The sequence below is a fragment of the Lycorma delicatula genome, chromosome 8 (genome assembly GCF_047948215.1).
Source record: "Lycorma delicatula isolate Av1 chromosome 8, ASM4794821v1, whole genome shotgun sequence".
Lineage (NCBI taxonomy): Eukaryota > Metazoa > Arthropoda > Insecta > Hemiptera > Fulgoridae > Lycorma > Lycorma delicatula.
Genome location: NC_134462.1, coordinates 115,761,264 through 115,783,291, shown reverse-complemented (window position 1 = coordinate 115,783,291; position 22,028 = coordinate 115,761,264). Strand labels below are relative to the sequence as shown.

The window sequence follows — 22,028 nt, the reverse complement described above, 5'->3', positions numbered from 1 at the left end:
AGCAGAACTGCTCTCAACAAGCCGAACAAAGTTTACTGTAATTCATTCGGTACTCAAATTCTTAACATGGATTCAGTAAACGTCTGAGTAAAACCGTTATTACACCATTAGCAGAAATTAATTTTTATTTTAAAAACGACGAATTACGTACCAGGAAACGCGAAAGAAGATGAACGACGCTAATTTAAATACCTAACTACTTCTCCGAGGAGCAGGAATTCAGTTTGTCTATAGTTCAACTGGCGGTTAGTGTATTTTCCTAGAGTGGAAGCAAGAAAATTTAATAGAACTGTTAATACGTAATGATTGACGACTGATTTTGTTTCGACCAGCTCAAATATTTACAACAAAAAATTGCATTTCTCTACAAAAGTCTCATAAAAAGCTTTTGCTTTTTCATAAGAAGAAGCTTCACCCGCAACCAGAATTGAAAATATTGAACACAATCGTTCAGCCGTGGCCCAAATTGGAGGAAAAATATATAGTTTGTATGAATTTACTAAAATTACGTAATAATTTCAAGTTTCCAGTTAAAAAATCGATTTATTTTAATTATATACTCCTAGACCAATTTTGTGATTTTTTTTTTGGTCCATCGTATTAAAAAAGACTTGGTGCAGTAAAGCAATTATTTTACCGATGTAGTGTAGTTTTTATAATAATTTATTATTATCATTATTATTTTATTATTAATAATAATGGGAAAATTAAATCACTTGAATATAATAATTACGTTCAATATTTTATTAAATAATACTTAATTTAACCTTTCTTTATATAAATTTTTCAATCTTTATATTGAGTACAATATTAAATTTAATACTCTTCTTTGTATGCAAAATACTTAAAAAGGTAATACAGTTTCATCAGGATAATACTTCCGCTCCAGTTCCCAAATAGTGCAGATTTTCCGAAACAAACATTTACCGAATAAAATATTTCCTTTATGTGAGTTTTCCATTTACTTTGTACTCTAAAAATATTAAGAAGAAAATAAAACCGGATAGTTAGACGTAGAGATAGGATCAGAAGTAATATTATTGAATCTTTTCTTTTGTTGTAAAAGACTTACATGATTTCTTTATTTTTACAGATTAAAAAAAAAAAAAATAGGTAACGTTCAACGTGAAAGCCATTTTAAGATTTTGGAAGATAATTCCATATTCTATAATTATTTACATTTACTTTGATGACAGCTATAAAATAAAATATACTTTTATAATAATTATCGCTGCTAAATTACTCAGGTCATGAATTAATGAATACTGATAAGCAGTATGAATGAATGTAGTTTAACATTTTATTTGATGTCAATCATGGTTTTTCTGAACTCGACGGTCGGTTGGCCGACAAGTAAATCCAAATTTGCAAGCCCTCTTCATAACTATATGTCGACTTTTCTATTGTAGTCAACAGCATTCTATACTGGTTTTTATCTATTCTTTATTTCTTTTTCTTTGTAGTTAATCTTCTAATCTCAAATTACTTATTACGTCCTATGTCCTTCAGTTTTTTAAATTTTTTTATTCTTCTACATTTTTACCTTCTACACATCCGCCTTTAAGCAAACAAACTTTACCTGGTTATCTTATTTAATCCCAAAAACCTTATGCATATCTTTTAAAAATAGATCACAAAATTTCTTCATTCGTACAGTACGTGAGCTGAAAGTTTGCCCTCACCCGCAGCTGTGTCTACTGTACTAGTCATCGTATTGTACTAATCTGTTGTGTTTGCATTTCATACACAAATGTGTCACGCTATTAGTAATCGGATGGTGTCGTCTAGTTAGGTAATACAACAAACCCGCTCACCCGTCTCGCCGATGCAAGCCAATTCGGTTGTCAACGACGGGGAAATCCTTCAGCTCTCTTAGTGTATTCATCTTTAAACTTCATCATTTCAATGTAATTTATTTTCAACATTCTTCTGCAACAATATATTTCATAGAACCTCTGGATGTTTCATTTCTAATTTTTCTTTTTTTCATACCGCAGTGTTGTACTGCAAAAAAAAATATATTTTTTTTTTTAAATCTTTGTAGTTCTTATATTATTTGTATCTAAGCATAATAGCCTACTTATGACATTATGAAATTATAATTTCTGATGTAGGAATTACCAGTTTAATTTTTCAGCTAGCTTGCCCAAAAATGAATTTTTTTAGCAAGCTATAACAAAATTTAAAAAAAGGTAAACATTCGCGCTCGTTTAGACTTTTATTATAATAAAAAAATAATAGGAAGAAATGTAAATTAAAATGTTATTTGTGTTAATCAAAAAAGACATTATTAAATAAGTTTATTCAGATTTGGTATTTTCATCCGTATTTGCTTAATTTACATTATTTTTTATTTAATTCAACATTATCGGGTAGAGATTATGTAAATAAAGTTAATATACAAAAAACCGCTAACCAACAATTGAATTCGAAGCCTTCAAGCGCTTTCGGAATTAAATTCCATCTCCACGAACTCTCATATTTGTCCTATTTGTAATAGTAATTAAAACTTCACATGTAAATTATAAAAAACCGTGATCGTTGCTTAAAACATAACAATTGGTCGTCATATGTTATAAAATTATGTCAACATAAATGTCCTATCTATTTGGTGTTCTCAGCTGTTGCGTTTTATAAATATGACGACCAATTGTTTCGTTTTAAGCAAATAGCACAATTTTTTTATAATTTACATGTGAAGTTTTAACTACCATTACAAATAGGACAATATGAGAGTTCCTGAAGATGAAATTTAATTCCGAAAGCGCTTGAACGCTTCGATTTCAATTGTTGGTAAGCGGTTTTATATATATTAACTTTAATTTGCTTATACTAACGGGCCATGCTTAACAAATTTTTAGAAATAATGTATTATATATTATTGCTTTTTTTATATTTCATACATCAGATTTTTACTGTATTTAGATTGAAAATATTTGAGGAAAACGTGACTATTTTTAAGTAATGAAACGTTTTTCAGGATTATTGCTGTTTTAATATAGTTAAATTAAATATATAAATAAATATATTTATTCCTGTTATATATTTTATTTCTACATTAACAGTCTTCTTCTATTATAATTTATAATTATTTCAAATAATTTAATTCTTTTTTCAGTCTGAAAGAAGGGAGCAACATTTATCACCTGGTAAATTAACACCTCTAAAATTACCTGAAGGAACTCCAGAAGGAACGATAACACTACCTGAATTTACCAGACATCGTTTACGTGTCCTTGAAAAAATGGGAGAAGGATCATTTGGAATGGTATGTTAAAATTTTCTTTTGTAACTTATATATATATTTTCTATTGAGCTCATATTTTACTTATATTTTAAGTAGATATTAATCTATATCCGATTCTCATTTATATTATATTTATGCCGTTCAGCTGGGTAAATAATTTTCATATTAATAAAATATTTTCTGTTTTTTTTCGAACTTATTTTTTTATATTTAAAAATATTAAGTATTTTGTACATTTTATTATATTATTTACAATACAGTGTGGAGTATAAAAGTAAAGTTGAAAATATTAAGATAGAACCCAAGAAAAAAGATAGATTGCTTTGTATTTCCAAATGATCTCGCAATCTTAGCAAAATATTTTTTAAAAACAGAAAATAACTGGAAAAAACCCGGTTTGGGATATTTTTTCGAAAAACAGTTTCATACTAAATATAAAATACGGTAAATTTTTGAGAGCTGAAACCTTTAAGTACGTTGCCAAAATAATTAACAAAGCGCAATGGTCTGTATAAAAAAGTCGGTAAAACGGGAATCTCAATACTCGCAAAAAGAAACGACCAAGAACATACATATAAAAAGAAACGAATTTCAACGATAATAGTATTTCAAAGATAATAGTGCAGTGGAAGAGGTAGTGTACCACGTGTTCATAAGTAGCAAGAAGCCAGTCACCGGTCCAGTACTCCATTTCTAAAATGTATATAAATTGAGATTTCTAAATATAAATTACTAATATTAGTATTTTGTACGACAATTAAAAATCTTTAAATCTTTTAAAGCGAATTTAATTTTTTTTACTGCTTTATTTAATTATTAATTTTTTTCAGGTGCATCTTTGTGAAGCAGAAGGTGTTCCAGAATATAATGGGTTATCATCTTTTCATAAGAAACAAATTGTTGTAAAATCACTTTGGAGAGGATGCAATGAAGCTACCAAGTAAGTTTCTGCGTAGTTATATTCAATTAACATATAAACAGTTATTGTATTCTGAATATAAACAATTATTGGAAATGTATTTTTATCGATGGTGATATTTAAATTTTTATTTATATTTGTCGATTGAAAATATAAGTGTATGTTTTTGATTTTTTAATTTAAATATATTTATTTGAAAAACTGAAGTTTTATTTTTGTGTTCGGTAATTTGTTATATGTTTTTCTTTTAATTTTTGTCTATTGCAAGTTTAGTATAAATTTATGATTCTACAAAGAATTTTCCTTTGAATTTCTGTAATATCGTATCATTATTTACGTAGAAAGAGCTAAAAGTGATTACAATAACTTGAAAAATAAGTAAACCCTCAAAAATCGTTTCTAAAATGAACCGTCTTAAAATCTAAAAATAGATCTCCATTGCGATTATTAGACAATCACCTTAAGATTATACTGAGGAAATTAAATACATATGTAAAATAAAACGATTAAAATATAGGGAAGAAATCATTTTAAATATTACTACGAAACAAATATTTTCACAGCGTTTACCAAAGTAAAAATTACAAACTAGACGCATTAGGTAATCTCAATCAAAAGGGTTAAGCAGCTTAAAAATTTAAGCAGCCGAAAAATTCAACTCAGATTGTCCACAACAAACTAATTTACGTTTCTTTAACTTGCTTTTACGGGGTTGATTAAGATAAAAGATATATATCGCGAAAAATACTGGTACAGATAGCATGAACCTTTAAATCAATGAAACATATCCTCTCCTTTGAACAAAGTTTAAAATCTTTTGACAAAACGTTTTTTAATACGTTAAAAATCGTTTTAATACGACCAGAAAGAATCCCCTATTGCAGGTTAATGATGAATTTTCTCCATCAACATTAATAAAAAAGGTTTCCCAACAATCTAATTTCAGTTAATCATGGAAATTTAAAAAAAAATTTGGCCTCTAAAAAATTAATTTTGTGACTATGTAATGCTAAACAACAGTTGATTATCTAGTTCTACATATTTATAATTAGTATTTGGTTGTACATTATATTTTTTTTATTTTGCCCTACGCATTGTAAATTGAGATTATTTTCTTTATAAATCAATAAAAAAAAATGTCTGAACATTCTACGGTTTTATTTCAATTTTACCATTTTCAAGGAGAGAGGAAAATTTCCATGGTGTACCTATGGTAACAAAATTATAATATTTTAAATATATTTTACCTGCTGCTATATGAAGAGCATCTACAAGTTTTGTCCACGCTTTCTCCGATACTATTCTACTCTTCAGAGACAAGCAAGATTATTTTGTGCATTTGTAAATCTATTTCAACAAATTGTGTTTTTTTCCCAATCGTTTTCCAAATTGCCAAGTTCTCTCTGCTAAAAGATAAAACTCAGATATATTTTCATAAAATGCAAAGTTTACTAACCAAGTTACATCCGGTGCAAATCTAGTACTATCATCTATCATCTAGTGCAAATCTTTGCACTATCACATTATAACTGCAATTATAAGTTGTAAAAAATGAAAGAATTGTCGTTGATACACCCTCAACACTTTTTTCAATATCTTATTTTATATATTTGATAGAAATATATAAATAAATCAAAATAATAATTAAAAAAATACTCGGTGGATTTTTTAAATCTCTAGATGATAATTGTTTAATAAAAAAATCGATATCAAATTAAATAAAACTTTTTTATAAACTATTATGTTTTTTTTCTGTTTTCCAATTTACCACATCATTTGTTTAGTAGTGCTACTTAAAAAATCGAACAACTCGTTTTGCTGTACAGTACTGATCGAATTTGAGAGCTATAGTGTACATTGCAGTCTGTTCAACTAGTGAACAATATTATGCCCCCCCCCCCACGCCAGAGCAATGAGATGAGGATAATATATAATTACATGTATAAATGAAATGTAGTCTTGTACAAACTCAGGTCGAAAATTCCTTAGACGTGTGGTTAATTGAACACCAACCGCCAATGTACACCGTTAACCACTGTCTAGCATTCAAATCCGTACCTCAGAATCTTCGACTTCGAAAATCGACTGTTAAATCACTGATTTACGACGAGCCCGATGTTGTAACAAATTTTTTTTTAATTTTACAACGCCCAATCTTTAATTTCCCGTAACTTATTTATTAATATATTTTATCGCTCTTTATTATTTATTTTACATAGTAATTTTATATTTCTTAGAAAAACAATTTAGCGTAAAGGAAATAAATTAATTTCATATTAAATAACTTAAAAACTTATAAAAACTCTTTTATAAAGGCTCCCGCTAGTGGGAATTTTCAAGATATTTTTATTGTTACAACTGTTTTATTTAATGCGTAATTTTTATGTTGAATTACTCCTTTAAGAAACCTATTTCTACGTTAGATGTAAAAAAAAACAAAAAAAACAATGATCAATTACATTTCATGTATTATTTTAACTTCAAGAAAGGTTTTCTGAAATTTTTTTTTTCAGCTTTCACTTATGTATATTTTCATGTACAAATATTTGTAATTTTGTTTTAATTGTAAAAGTGGACGGCGATTAGGTGGTTTTTGTTTTGTACCTACAGTATAACTTGCAGGTTCTGCTTTCGTAGAAAGATTTATATCTAAAATTAAAGACCGATAAAACTCATTAGAGAATAACAACGATAATTTTTTATACGACAATCTATAATTTAAAACGTTTATATTTTTATAGCGTGTCGATTAGTCAAGCTCAAATTAAAACTGCAATTGCATATTTATATAATAAATAGAATTCTAAAAATAAATAATAGACGATAATGTTACTGGTATTATTAACGTAAACAGATTAATATGCAAGATATTTGTTAATTTTATAACAAATTCCACTGTAAACTTAACCTAGATAAGCCTTCTGGCTTTGTTTAAGGCTGGCAGTATATATACCGCATAAATGTGGTTGTGACAGAATGACAGGTTATGTCTTGAAATTAATGTGCTTGCGGGTGCCCTACTAGCATCGTTAGTGCATGCATATATGTTTGAATACATGCTTCTATACATAACAAACATACACGTTTCCGCATACGCACATTACGTGCGTAAACATTAACGTTAACGTTAACGTTAACGTTAACGTTAACATTAACATTACGGTTTTAGGTAAAAGAGTGAAACACCGGCAAGTAACCGCAACGGTACATAACTGCGCATGCTTCCCGAAACATATGAAGCAAACACAGACCTACATCCTTTTATAATTTATCAACGACAGGGTGATGTTTAAGATATAAATACGCATTATAATAAGATATGTATACAGTATATTTGTGATAACTGAGTTTCACATTAAAATTGGAAATTCTGTAAGTTTTCACAGGAGTATATAATTTAGTTATTTATACTAAGTAAAAAAAAAACAATTGCTCGGGGTGTACAACCTGGAATATAAACAATATCGTAACAGTTATGTTTTAGTTGCATAAACAACAAATCCATTTATATACGATATAACCTTGTGGGTTTAACTTATTATTTTCGCAGTTTCAGGATTGAAAAATGTAAACCATAATCCGTAACAGTTTGTTCATAAATTAATATTCATAAAAAAATTGTATTTAATGTAAGGTAAATATGTATTACCTACAACCTTTTGTGTTTTATTTTAGGCAAGAATTCTTACGTGAAACTAGATGGCTCGGAAGTCTAAAAGATGCAAATTTAGTAAGAGTGATTGGTGTTTGTAGTCAAGAGGAACCTTATTGCATCCTACAAGAACACTGTGAATTTGGTGATCTACCAACATTTTTACAGTTACAAGCTGGTGGGCCTGAAGAAGACAATCCTACGCTTAGGTATGTTTAGATAAAAAAATGAATAAATAATTTTAATTTTACTTTTATTTTATTGGCAATTTGATATAACGGGTAATATGTTTTAGGAATTTAAAAACCTTTTATTATAATAAATTTAAAAATTTAATAAAAATAAGATTTTCATAGGTGAAACGTATGTTGAACCGTATCGTTTGAAACATCATCAGAAAGCACATATAAAGTAAATTAAACAAATTTTATTAAAAGTAGGAACTGCATTATTTGAATTCTTTATTTTTTTTTAAATTTCAAATACATTTAATGAAGTAAATTTTGAATAAAATTTTGTAAATTAAGTTGTTAACAGTATCAGATTGAATAATGAATTGAACTTTAAAACAACAAAAAATCTGATGTGGACATCACATGACTTCCTTGTACGCCTTTTAAATTACATATATTTTTCATTAAATTTTTTTCATATTTTTTTTTTTTTATTATTGAATTATTATTTGTCGTAAAAAATTTTTTACAATCAGAGTTTAATAATTATCAATAAAACAATATATTTTTAAAAAAAACTATGTCGAAAATGAAGTCGGATTCTAATCGGTGTGCCTTCCCCTTGTAAGATCAAAATATTTCATTAATTAAAATGTTATTGCGCTATAACTCTGGAACCAAAGAAATTAAGTACCACTTATGATATATCATTGAAAATCTCTCAATGAGGGCTCGTTACTGCTGTTAAGAAAACTCCAAAATCCAATTTATTTTTGGATTTTGGTCCAGGCGATTGCATTCAAAAGAGGAGGTGCACAACTAGATGTCACAACAGTTCTAAATCCAAAATTTCAACATTCTACAGCTGATTGTTTTTGAGTTATGCGAGATACATACGTACAGACGTCACGCCGAAAATAGTCAAAATGGATTCAGGGATGGTCAAATTGGTTATTTCCGTTGAAATCTGAAAACCGAAATTTTTCGCGATTACAATACTTCCTTGTACTTCGTACAAGGACAATTATTATTCGTACATTTATTACGTCCTTGTACTTCGTACAAGGACGTAATAAATTAATGTTTTTTTTTAAAATAATAGAATTATACTCGTATATTTTGTGATCATAATTTATTTACTATTTGGTAGTGAATTTTTATTTTATACCAGATATTTATGATAGTAAACATGGTAAATTTCCTATTTTCTTTACAAGCTTTATTTCATTCATATTTTGGATATTGTGATGAAAACTGGCTGAAACGTTTGACGTCGACTGCAGTGTAACTGTGCTTTTAATTTGTTTAATATGTTTCCTGATGATGGTTTCAATCGAAGCGTTTGTGGTATAGCCTATTTTGTTTCTGTTATTACTAAATATTTTTATAGCAGTTCTACTAACTAATCGTGATAAATTTTAATAAATATCGTACATTCTATTAAATATATAATTTAAATTTGATGAAATACTGCAATACTCTGCATTGATTTTTTTTTTCAAATAGATGATAATATTTGTCGGATATTTTTTTACTAATGAGTTTGAAAATTTATTCCTAGTTTTTTCAAAATTTTTAGTAAATTTCCTAATAAAAACTTTGTCAAACAATGTAGTTTTATTTAATTTTAAAATTATCTTTTTCAAATTCTAAAAAAAAGCTAATAATTATTACCTTTAACCCTAACTCGAATTTACTTCCAAAATTAATTTCAAAACCTTTTCTACATTGTTATTTATTTTTATGTTGTTATTATTAGTTGAATATTAACTTTCCCGTATTGCCGTCAGTGCGGGCCTGACGGCGACTGGCAGAGCTTTTTCCTCCCCCAACGGAAAAAAAAAACTTTACTGTAGGTATATTTTTTTTCAATATCGTCATTCAGTTTTGATGTTTTCTGATCAATTTTTTTATTCGTTAATTAATATTTATTTCAATGCGTAATTTCGATCTTGATATTCTTTTTTTAATAAACATTCTTTATAATTGTATTGATATATTGATTAACCCATTTTTTTAATAACGAGAAAACATTCATTTTTACAATGAAGATGAAGTGATATTTAAAAACAAATATTTAGTTTAATTTTTTGCTTCGGTAATGGTGATTCACAGTATCTTTCGAATTAAACGTATTTCCTTAACCTTTACAATTTGTGCAGAAGTCCACAATAACACCAATATTATTAATACTTTTTATTACGAGTGTGTTACACAGCATTTTTATTTTGTTAACAGTTAACTGTATGACCGTTCATAATAGTTTTGTTAGAGTAAGGAGAGTTTTTAATAGGCTATTTATTTATACGTCAAATAATTAATTTAAAATGGAAGGGCATGAAATGGTGTACCGTAAAGTTGTATTTTGCGTAAATCTTTAGGACACACATACTCACTTGCTGATGAATTCAACCCAAGATAAAACCAAATTAGAATAACTTTTTTTTATGAAATAATTATCTAATAATGTAAAATAAAGTAACTATTTCCTTAAACCGACTTTTGTTAAAATAATGTAGTTATTCTATGAAATACCGGCATTTTACACTGTAACTGTAAGAGATATGTCATCGGTTTGTTAATACATTAAAATTTATGTTGCATGTGCATTTAAATTGTAGACTAGTATGTATGTGATTACGCAGCATATATTATCTGTGCACTACTTAATATTCAAGTAACGTTATAACTGATGAGACTGCAAGCACAATCTACCTGAATTTGTTGAAACGGTAATATTTTTTATAGAATAATAGTTGTTTAATATTGTAATTTTTCATATTACATATTTTAATTCGATTCGTATTAATTATATTATTTTATTTATTTCCTTTTCCAGTTACGGATGTCTAATATACCTCGCTACTCAAGCGGCTTCTGGCATGAAATATCTGGAAACACTTGATGTTGTACATAGGGATTTAGCTGCCAGGTACGTAAAACTACAGTGTTTAAAAAATAAATGTATTTGTTTTTTTTTTTTTAATTAAACATGAAATTAATTTCTTGTAACAAATTTAATATTAAAAATTTATTTTATTTTATTTTATTTTTCAGAAATTGCATGGTGGGAAAAAATTATATGCTCAAGATATCAGATCATGCGATGTTCTGTTCTCAATATGATGCCGATTATTATATCAGCGATACAAAAGCGAAACTTCCAATCAGATGGATGGCCTGGGAAAGTTTACTTCTCGTAAGCATTTAATAATTTACTTATAAAATAATATATTAGGATTTATAAAATTATATATTAAGTTAGTTTAATTATTATTTGCTACGGTATATAATCTGAAATCAATATTATATAAATTTTATCGCGTTTTATTTGTCAAAATGTACGGCACTCTACTTTCTGTTTACCAGGAATTTTGAAGATAAAATTAATTCTAGTTTATAGACGTCGGAGGAATAACGATTACTTTTGAAATAAGTTTCGAGAAGTTAGATTTGAATTAATTAAATTCTCTGACTTTAAAAAATCTCCCTGCATAATAAAGCTGCTATGGGGTCCGTTTTTTGAAGATGGTTTGACTTATGTTACGGTGGAGTCAGTTTGATGGACGTCGAAATAATAATACAGAGTTGTTTTCCATTATTAATGTGCAATATTTTTTTCCTAAAATGTTTTTATACGTGTGTTTTTATATATTTTTAATATTATTAAGGCGTAACGTAAAAAAAAACCATTATTTAAAATAAGATTAAGAAATGTAACTTTTAAAAAAAGGATTAAAATTAAGTAATTTTATGTGCGTACGTAATAACCTATATGTATAATATCCCAAATGTAATATTAGATAGTTTTATTTTTACCTTAACCCACAAATCCACACACCCAAAATCCATACATCATTAAAACGTTAGGTAATGTACCAAAATTAAGCAACGGGTAGCCCATCAAAACTTACCATTAATAAGAAATTAGGAATGCTAGCAACAAAAATTCATTTTTTAGAATAAAAGGATTTTTCCCGTTATTGTTATTTTCGTTACTTTTTCAGCTATGTTAAAAATAAGTTTTTTTTTTTACTGTTATATAATGTAACATTTTATTCATTGCAAGTAAAAATTAATCAAATAAATTTACAAATCGGGTCCCCAAATTCAACTTAATTTTTATCATATCCCATTCTCGTTTGAATAGTATTTTTTTTTATATTTTTGAAAAGGTAGAATAATAAATAAAATTAAAAAATTAAATTAATAGTTTTGTGTTAGAAGAAAGCGGGAATCATGCCAAATAGGCTCTCGAAATCGTGAATTTAAACATCACGTTTTAAAATTATTCACTTCAATTTCTATTTATATGAAAATATTTCCGTGCAGATGTTTGTACACCGAAAGAAGTTGTAGAACATAAGAATTAAAAACGGTTTTGTAATGCCGTGAAAATTTTAAAAAGGTTTTACGATCTGCAATATTCTGAACGACCGACTGCATAAAACAATAGTTGAAGATGCAGTCAGTCTCCAAAAAAGCAATTTTAATCTACTAAATTGAAATTCCGTTGATGATTTTACCGACAGTTATATCTAAAACGTGTAAGAAAAGCTAAAGTTCAGTTTCCAAAAAAACCGTTAAACTATGATAAATTGATTTATAATTTGAAAATATTAAAGCTTATATATTTTGCTTTGGTGTAGTTTCATGTTCAGTATTGCATTGCGATATAAAGTACTGCTTTTACAATTAATATCATGTCATTATATGTTTCAGAAAATTAAGTTATTAAAATCTGTAAGGAAAATAAGACTAAATAATTAAAAACTCTATATAAAAGTTTATTATTATTAGCTAATGATAAATTCTACATGATGTTAATAATTAAAAATATAGCCGATCTGCATGGCGGAGTGGTAGCGTCTCTCGGTTTTTCATGCGGAGGTTCTGGTTCGAATCCCGGTCATTCATGACAATTTTCATATCCTACAAAATTCAATTTCCACATCCCACACACAAGCTTCAAGCTTATGGGGCGATATCATAAAGTTAAAAAAATGTAATAAATAAATGAATTTTCTACACGTAAGTCATAATCACTATACCAGTTAACAAGCGGGTAAATTATTACAAATTAAATAAATCTACAGAAATGTAAAATTGGAAAATAATGGCTTACAGACTTTAGAATTCATCAGCTGTCCATAATACGAGTACAACTAGTAAATTTGACCAATAGAAGTGTTACAAATTATTCAGAAGGATGAACTATTATGTGATAACGAAATGAACCGATAAGCATGTACGGAACAGTATTCTGGAAATCTCAATTTATAATTTTTTTTTGTTATTTTATCCTCCGATTAAAATTCATTATGAATTTGTTTGTTTTATACAACAATGTATCATCACAGCAATTTTTGAACAATGTATTTTTCCTGGAAATATGTAGAAAATATACATATATTAGGTACAAAAAAATTCCTAGGCATAATTAAATGCTAAACATTGTTGGTAATTCAGTATGAGCTTAGTGAACTTTCTTTTTATTTAAAAAAAAAAAAAAAAAAAAATAGCGAAGACCCATTTTCTTGCAGTTTCGTTAATAACAAGTCTTATATTTCAGCTAATGACTCTCAATTTTAATCGGTTTTAAATTAATAAATTAAGGATAAGTTGGTATATGTTTTATCTAAAACAACGAGATAATATCATTTTTACTGCAAGAAGTATTTGAAATACGATTACCTTGGACAACGTAATATATTGTATATATCTATTACACTTTCTTTTATTTATTGTTAAATTATTTTTAAAAACTATCCTTTTTTTCACCATTTATCTTATGATAGTGTACTGATAGCTTATTTCATCGCAATAACTAAAAGCTCGCTGTTTTCAAAGAAACCTTCTGAAATGAACAATCATGATTCATCCGCCTTTGGCGGAATTCATTTTAATTTGACTATCGAAAAATATACGCTTAGCTGATTTTATTGTCTTATCACACAAAGCTTTTACAGTTGTTTAACTTTTATTAACAATTGATTTTCTGATAAAATAATTTCTGTCCTTGTCTATATTTTTTTTAATTGTTATCAAGAATTTCATTTTTTCAGTTAAGAATTTTTTTTTCTTTCGGTAACCGTACTATTTTGATTTTTACACAAAAATAACTGAAAATCTATCGATTTAAAAATTTTATAACATGTGCTTGTTTTTAAAAAATCTTGTGTGGATAACATATGACTTCCTTGTACGCCTATTAAATTACATAAACACATTTACTTTAAAATGAAAAGTACGTAAAATTTTACTTCATTAATAACTTACGAAATTTTATTTTATTGTTATTATTTAATTATTGTTTATCGTAAATTTTTTTTTACAATCAGAGGTTAATAATTATTAATAAATCAATATATTTAAATTAAAGAAAAAAAAAGTTAAAAAAAGGAGTTGAATTCTGATTCGAATTGAAGTGCCTTCCCCTTGTAAGATCCAAATATTTCATTAATTAAAATTTAATTTGGCTATAAGTCTGGAACCAATGAAAATAAGTACCACTTATGATACATCATTGAAAAGCTTTCAACGAGAGCTTAAAAATCCAAATTTTTTATTGGATTTTGGGCTTTTTTGGACAATTTTTGTTCGGTCTATTGCAATTAAAGGGCGAGATGTACAATTTTACTCAAGTCGCATAACCAAAAGAAAAACTCACAAATATATTTTCAATTTATAATTATTCACAATCGCAATAAATTGTTTTTCATGCAATAAAAATAGGTCACTTTATTCAAAATAAAAAATCGGAACACTTCTACTGCATCGGTTTAAAACGTGGTTTTATCCCTACTCTTACACTAACCTCTGCACACGCACCGATTCATTTTATTTAGTTCTAACCACTCATTTATGTGGCGCTAGTTTATGCTTAAAATTTTACCAATTCCAATAAGTGGAGGATCCTCTATCCAGTTATATAGAGATCAGTGATGAGAATATACAACAAACAAGCCTACGCACCATTCTTTTTTTTTATTGAGAGTGAAAAAAAGAAAAAGTTGATTGTATTGATGTTATTGCAACACTACAGTATTATTATTGTATTTTCCATTTACTATTGTTTATATTTTAGTACAGGATTAATCTACTAAACTGTTCAACTACAAAGTGTAGAAGCAATAATACACAATTTTTCTGTGTAAAATAGATCGCTTACGTGTTCTATTATATTATCTTATTGTCTTAATATCTAGCTGACTGAACAGTAATGTATCTCTATAAAGTTTTTTTTGTAAAGCTATGCCAAATTTCGGTAAATCGAAACAAATGTTTCCTTCTAGTTATTGAAGTTCGAATGTAATATCAGGTGAAGATAATGATTAATGTGACTTTAAAATTAACGATTAATTAATTAAATTAACGAAAAATATTTCAAAAGATTTTAAATTATTAATTTTCATAAATAAGGTACGTACCGAAGAGAACATTATTTTTTTGTGTTTCTTTGTAAATAGCTGAAGTAAGTTAAAGTTCAGTCAATTAACTTAAATTAAAGTAAATAAAGTAAAGTAAGGCAATTCATTTGGCCTTTCATCCGGAGATCCCGGGTTCGAATCCCAGACAAGCATTTTTTCATGCGCTACCAATTTTTACCGGGCTAGTGACAGGCTGTTTGTTGCACGCTCTTTCAAAACAAAAATAAAGAAGAAACAAGAATAAAGAAAGAAAACCTATAAAATAAAATAAAATAAACCCATTCTCAATTTTTTATACCTGTTCTGAACCGAATAAACGACCAGACTCATCGGCAAAGATATAGCATGCTTCTCTTATATTCTTTGTAAAGTAACTGAAATAAGCGATAACAATTTTTGATCCGGTTTCGTATATAAATCGGACAAAAATTGATGCAAATAAAAACTTTCTTGTTAAGTACCCTTGAGAAGAATTTATCAATTCTTCTAAACCGTAAACGTTCGATAGCTGTAAGCTTTCTACATCAATAACCAAATTCAATCCTTTAATTAATCGGTCTAAAGCTGATGTAACATTATAGCTTCTTATCGCAATAGAGTGACAAGTCCTGTCGGGCTACTTGTTCAAAAGTTACTTACATCAAAGGCTCGTATATTGTTTAGATAAATTCAATAGTAGGATGATTTAATTAAGAAAGCTCGCAACTGCAATTAATCAGTTTGCTTTCATGTCGTTAAATCTCCGAATATTTTTCTGTTGTTGAAAGTAAAATGTAGAATTAATATGATACCATGAAACTGCCATGATTACGTTATATTCTGAAGGTAATGTGTAATTAAATTCGTGGAAAATCAGGAAGATTTATGGTGTTAAAAGAATATTTTCGGATTATAAGAAATTATTTTACAACGATTGTAAATTAAAATCAGATTTCAGTCTTTTTCGTAATTTATTTATTTATTTGTGCGTTTTACTGAATTCAGTAAAAACAATAATTCTAAACCAGATAAGATAAAATTAGTTTTGTTTTGCTAAAAACAGACACTATGGTTAAATGTTTTGTTTTTATACTGGAATCTTCCGTTCTAATAAAATCAATACAATTTAAATTCAACTAATCGTATTTGAAAATAAAATAAACTGCTGTTATTATTATCACTGTAGATCACCATTTATTAACCCAGATATGTTGTATGATAGTCACGGCCCGCATTCAAATATAATCAGATTTAAACATTTATATAAAAATAGACTTATAAAATTCTCGGGACTGGGTTAGTCTAAAAGATAAAAAGGGCGACTGGAGTTAACTTACTACCAGTTCTACAAAAATAGAATTTCTTTATTGGGTAGATTATATGCAAGATATTATTTATGAAAAATTAAGTTACGACGACTGTAAATTATTATTGGATGGGTGGGAAATCCCTTTAACTGTAGTAAATTTAATTTAATCGAGCTCTTCTGCTGTCAGCTCTCACCGTTGATATCGCTCACTACCGCTGAAAAAGGTGGGGAGGGTTTAGCCGTGTAGAGATCGTCTGGTGTGTTAATTCGCGGTGGGATGACCTTAGTCGTAGTCGAGTGTGAAATGTTGGCTGAAATGAGTGCGTTCACTGTCAAACCCCGTTCGTTAGTGTGACGAACTGTGACGTTTAGGTCCACGAAGATCAAGTCACTGGTAAAACAATGTAAAACATAGTGAATGGGTTTTGGAAAATCGTTTCCATTACAATAAAGTCTAATGATATGGGAGAAGAAGGCTTTTGAAACGGGAAGAGTTCTTGATGCAACATGTAGTGGAGGCCGAGCACTCGAGCTGATACGTATGATGATGTGGAGGCATCGATTTAACGATCGTCGAAAATATCAACGTGCAAACTTTCTGCAGAGTTAGGCATTGCAAGATCGACAGTGCATTTTCATATGAGGAAAGGAATGAAAGTTAGAAGTTTTCGTCCAGCCACAGTTAGGAGTTGAGTGACAATGACTTTCATCGACGTGTTTATGATTCAGTTATTGCTTGAACGCTTTCAGAAAACGTCATGTTCTCAGAGGAGTGAGCGATTTATAAAAAAAAAAAAAAACATATTTCGGTTACGAGTAATCGAAATGTTTTTCTGGTCGAAAGACAATCCTCACTTTTTTGAGGAAATCAATTATCACCCGCCTGATGTTATGATTTCGGCCGGAATGACAGCTGAAAATCTTCTTAGTCCTTGTTTTTTCGATGCCTCAGTAAATCTGAGAATAATCGACGAGTGGTTGTTTCCAGAATTATCGGTAAAAGGGATCGCTGACATCAATACGTTTCAGCAAGATGTGCTCCAGCGCATTATCCCGTGAATGTCCGCAGACGCCTCGATGAAATGTTTCCGAATCGCTGGATTGGACGTGGGTCAGTAGAGTAACCGGCTCCATTGCTTTGGCCGGGAAGAAGCCCTGACAGCACCGCGCCTGACAATGTACTCTCGGGTTTTGTAAATAAAAAAGATGCAAAATACCCAATTACGTTAACAACCAGTAGCTCCAACACGTTGTTCGGTCAGTATTTAAAATGATTATCCCTGATAGGTTATTGCGGATGGACAACCTGATATGGTGGCGCATGCAGGTGTCCTTTGAAATTGTGGCACCCACACAGAAGTTTTAGATACATTGAAGATAAGCTGCTATCCTAATAATTTCATAACTTGTATAAAGGGACTTCCCGCCCACCCTACAATGAGTTTCTAAATAAAGTAAAATGTACTTTATAAATTTAAAAAAAGAACTAAAATGTACTTGTTACTTATGTTACTAAATATTGTCAAAATTTCGTTTGTTTCGACCAGTTTTAAAGTAACAGTATGAGTATATACAGTAGAATGAAGTAAAAAATATCTTTTCAGTTCTTACTTATTTTAATGATTATATGCCCGCCATGAAATGCGAATGGCTGAAAAGTTTTGAAGTATTACTTTCCCATAACACTTGCGATTTTAACAGAAACATTGAAATGCAATTTTGAATAAAGAAAACTAAAAATTTTGAGTTTCCGATATGATTCATGTTGATTTAGATTACATTGATAAAGCAATGTAAGGTAGGATTTTTAATGAGAATTTAGGTATGTGTATGTTTATACCTACCTACACTTAACAAATTACATAATACATAACGTTATTTCTATAAAATTGAAAAAATGATATGCTTTTTAAATTCGTAAATTAACTAAAATTATTTCCAAATAATCACTGAATAAAGTGATCTTACTGACGAGTAGTTTTACTAAAATTACCCGTTATTTAATGTAGTGAATTCGACTTAATAGGACCAATCTAATAATCGAGACAGCCGTTTATTTTGGGTAGTTTTGTAAAAACAGAAATACATCGTAATTTTATTCATATAAAATTACCCCGGTGTAACGGTCCAAAACGCCGCTTATAAGGTCCATTATTTCATGTGTTTATTTATTTTACTCGTAAAATAATGCAATTTTATAAGTAATCTATGTCATTTAACTGTTTTTTAAACACTACAGAAAGGTAGATAACTTCTTAATCGCTAGAAGAAAAGGGTTTTACGTACAGGTCAGCACATACGTAATTCTTTCAAGTTATTTAGAATCGATGACAAAGTAATCAAAAGGTTTACTCAAAAACCGGACAAAGTTTAAGATAATGAAGACAATTCATAGCAAGTCATATCTACAAAAGATATAATAAAAAATAATTGACGGGTTTAAGCAGAATTTTATACAAGAAGATAGTGAAAGATACTTGCTAACAAAACTATAGTCTGTGCCAGATTTTTAGATAGCCAGGTAATGAAACTGAGACGACAGAATGAAATATAAGAATTTTTTCTTGAAGGAAGAGACATTAAAGTAGATATTTTTGTATTTTACTGACCGTAAAAGGCAGTAAATATTTTGACTTGTAATATCTTTATATCTTTTCTTTATCAAGCCATGCTCTTTGTTAAAATCAGTTTAATCATTTTGTAATTTAGTAGTAATATTTATGTAACTTTAATACTGTATTAGAAATAAAATTCTGAATAATAAGAGGTTAAATCGAGTTAATAATTAGTGTGTACTGTACTGTATTTGCGTACATCTCCTGATTTTTCGTTAGTATCAACTTAATAGGGCCATATTGTCCTGGTCGAAATGATCCGATACTCAGAATCCACTGCATTAATTTCAATAGAAAGTATTCTTTTTTTTTTATTCAGCGAAAAATTATAATTGTATAATTTTAAAATAAGAGATAATAGAAAATTAACTCAACGTGAATAATTCAAAATTACTTCTAGAATATTAAACGTTTAACTTGATCTTTTCTTTCTTCTCTGAGCAGTCTATATTTTTTTTTCTTTTCTGATAAATTATAAAATATGTTTTGGTAAAAATACTTAAATTTATAATGCTTAATATTATCTTAATAGATTAAAGAAAAAAAATGAATACTTTGTAAATATGTCATCTTAATATATAACAATTTTTTATTTTTTTAAGTAAAAAAGAAAAAAACGTAAGAACAAAAAGAAAATTCCTTTCAAATGGTTCTTGTGAAAAGCTTGCTGATAGAACATAAATTCGGATGCCATATTGAATATCAAATCGGAAATTTGCGACTAAATCATTGAAGCTGAAAGAGATTAGATATCACGTAAACAAACATTGTTATGCACGCATTGAATGCTAAACTAGTTGTCTACGCTGTCATATAAAATTATATTTTCTTATTTTAACATCCCGAAATGTAATTTTTATTACAAAATCGAAATATACAATTTTATTGAAGATGTATTATACAAATTTCAAAAAATAAAATAAAAAAATAAACTTAATTTTATAAAATTTTAATTTAAAATGATATCATTTAGACGCAAACAAAATTACATCTTGTTTTGAAGTAAAATGATCAGGTTTTATTTAAATATTGTAATGCTGACATTATATTTACGAATGGAATAAATATAATTTTGACAGTTTAACGGAAATACATTGGAATCATTCGAGCTTAACCTATAGTGAATTTATTTATATTTTTACTTGATATATAAACGTGATTGAATTTATTGATTTTTCACAGACAAACACGTTTTTGTTGGATGTTGTTGAGCGTTCTCAATATTTTTTTTTGTGAATAAAAAATGTATTTATACAAAAACTTCTAATCAAAGATTAAGAAAAGTTGTTATTTTTATGAATTAAAAAATTAAAATTCAACCGAGCACTTGATGAAATGATAAACTTGGTTTAAAAAAAAATTGTTTTCTATAAAATAATAGTACGATTAAAAACAAAAAAAAGAAATAATTTTCTAATTAATCTGGCAGTAAATCTAGTGGACAATAGCGATGACATCTGGCATCTAAAACGTTTTCATGTGCTGGACCTGGGAGATGTAACCAGAGGATTGACTGGGAGGGAAGGAACCTATGAGTGTGACGTGGGGGATGAGACTGCTACTATATGGTGAACGTCAATTTGATAGGCTATAAATTACAGCTATTTCTATTGCCGACGAATATTTGTTTTATTTATACTGTTGTTTTCATATATTAGTACTGATGACATTGTTTTTATTTTTATTCTTTTCTACCTGTGACTTATCTCTAGTGCTGTAAGCGTTGAACTTTACTCAGACCACTTTTGCAATTGTTTTTTTTATGTATGAGGTGTTGTACCTTAGTTTCGTCGGGGACTGTCTTCGCATGATTATCATTAATCAAATTTACGTATGGTCCCCCTGTGAAGTACCGATTGTAAATGCTAATAGATAACCAGAAGAATTACAATTTATAAAAGAATTATGTAAAATATAATTTTAAGGAAGACGTTAGGATCAAAATATAAAGATAATTGAAATATCCTAAAATTAAATAAAACAAAATTCTAGACCTTTGAAATAATGACAAACTCTATAAAAAAAAGAAAATTAATACTTTACGGTCACTTAAAAAGGATTAAAGTTGGTAACGTATTAACAAAAAATATTTAGTTATCTTTCTAAACTAAATGATTTCGAAAGGTAAAAAAAATTAATTAATTAAAAATGAAAGAAGAAGACATTTTGGAAGGAAGTACGTCAGGATAAAATAAAAATTTCAACAGTTTTTAGGAAAAACCAAGAGGAGAAAGGGGAAAATAGTTTTGTTTTTGTTTCTGATGAGTCTGAGGAACAACATTTACAGGCTGGCTGTCGAACCCCTTCTGAATGTCGGACTCGCTAAAATGATCCGCTAGATGTTATTAAGAACTACGCTCTGCCGAACAAACCTCATATCTCACCGATCCTCCACTCACGGGTTCGGGTACATAATTAAGCACTGCACGTCCCCGGGAGGTGCCTGTAGGCCAGAGGGATCCAAAGCTCCGTGCTTCATCACCGTCGCCCATTCACGCAAGCGCCGACAAACGACGGCTCCGCAGAGAGCTGTCTTTCACCCTCCGTCCCAACGGTCATGTTCTTCCGCCTCAGTCTGAGGACTTCGTATTGTGGTACTCGGTAGAAGATCCACCTAGAAGCATCTATCAGGTCCTCTCTTCTCGGACTTTGGTTTGCAGGACCCCTGCCACAAATCCTGCGACTGTGTCAAAGTGGTACTGAC

General features: G+C 28.6%; 1 protein-coding gene across 1 annotated transcript in view; it reads left to right on the top strand.

Annotated features, from left to right (window-relative positions):
• LOC142329518 (discoidin domain-containing receptor 2-like) overlaps window positions 1-22,028 on the top strand; it is a 405,738-nt gene that overhangs the window by 363,045 nt on the left and 20,665 nt on the right. The window contains exons 11-15 of the mRNA XM_075374192.1: window positions 3,119-3,268; window positions 4,078-4,187; window positions 7,842-8,027; window positions 10,831-10,923; window positions 11,049-11,190. Of these exons, the coding sequence (XP_075230307.1) occupies window positions 3,119-3,268; window positions 4,078-4,187; window positions 7,842-8,027; window positions 10,831-10,923; window positions 11,049-11,190 (681 nt within the window). The remainder of the gene's footprint in view (window positions 1-3,118; window positions 3,269-4,077; window positions 4,188-7,841; window positions 8,028-10,830; window positions 10,924-11,048; window positions 11,191-22,028) is intronic.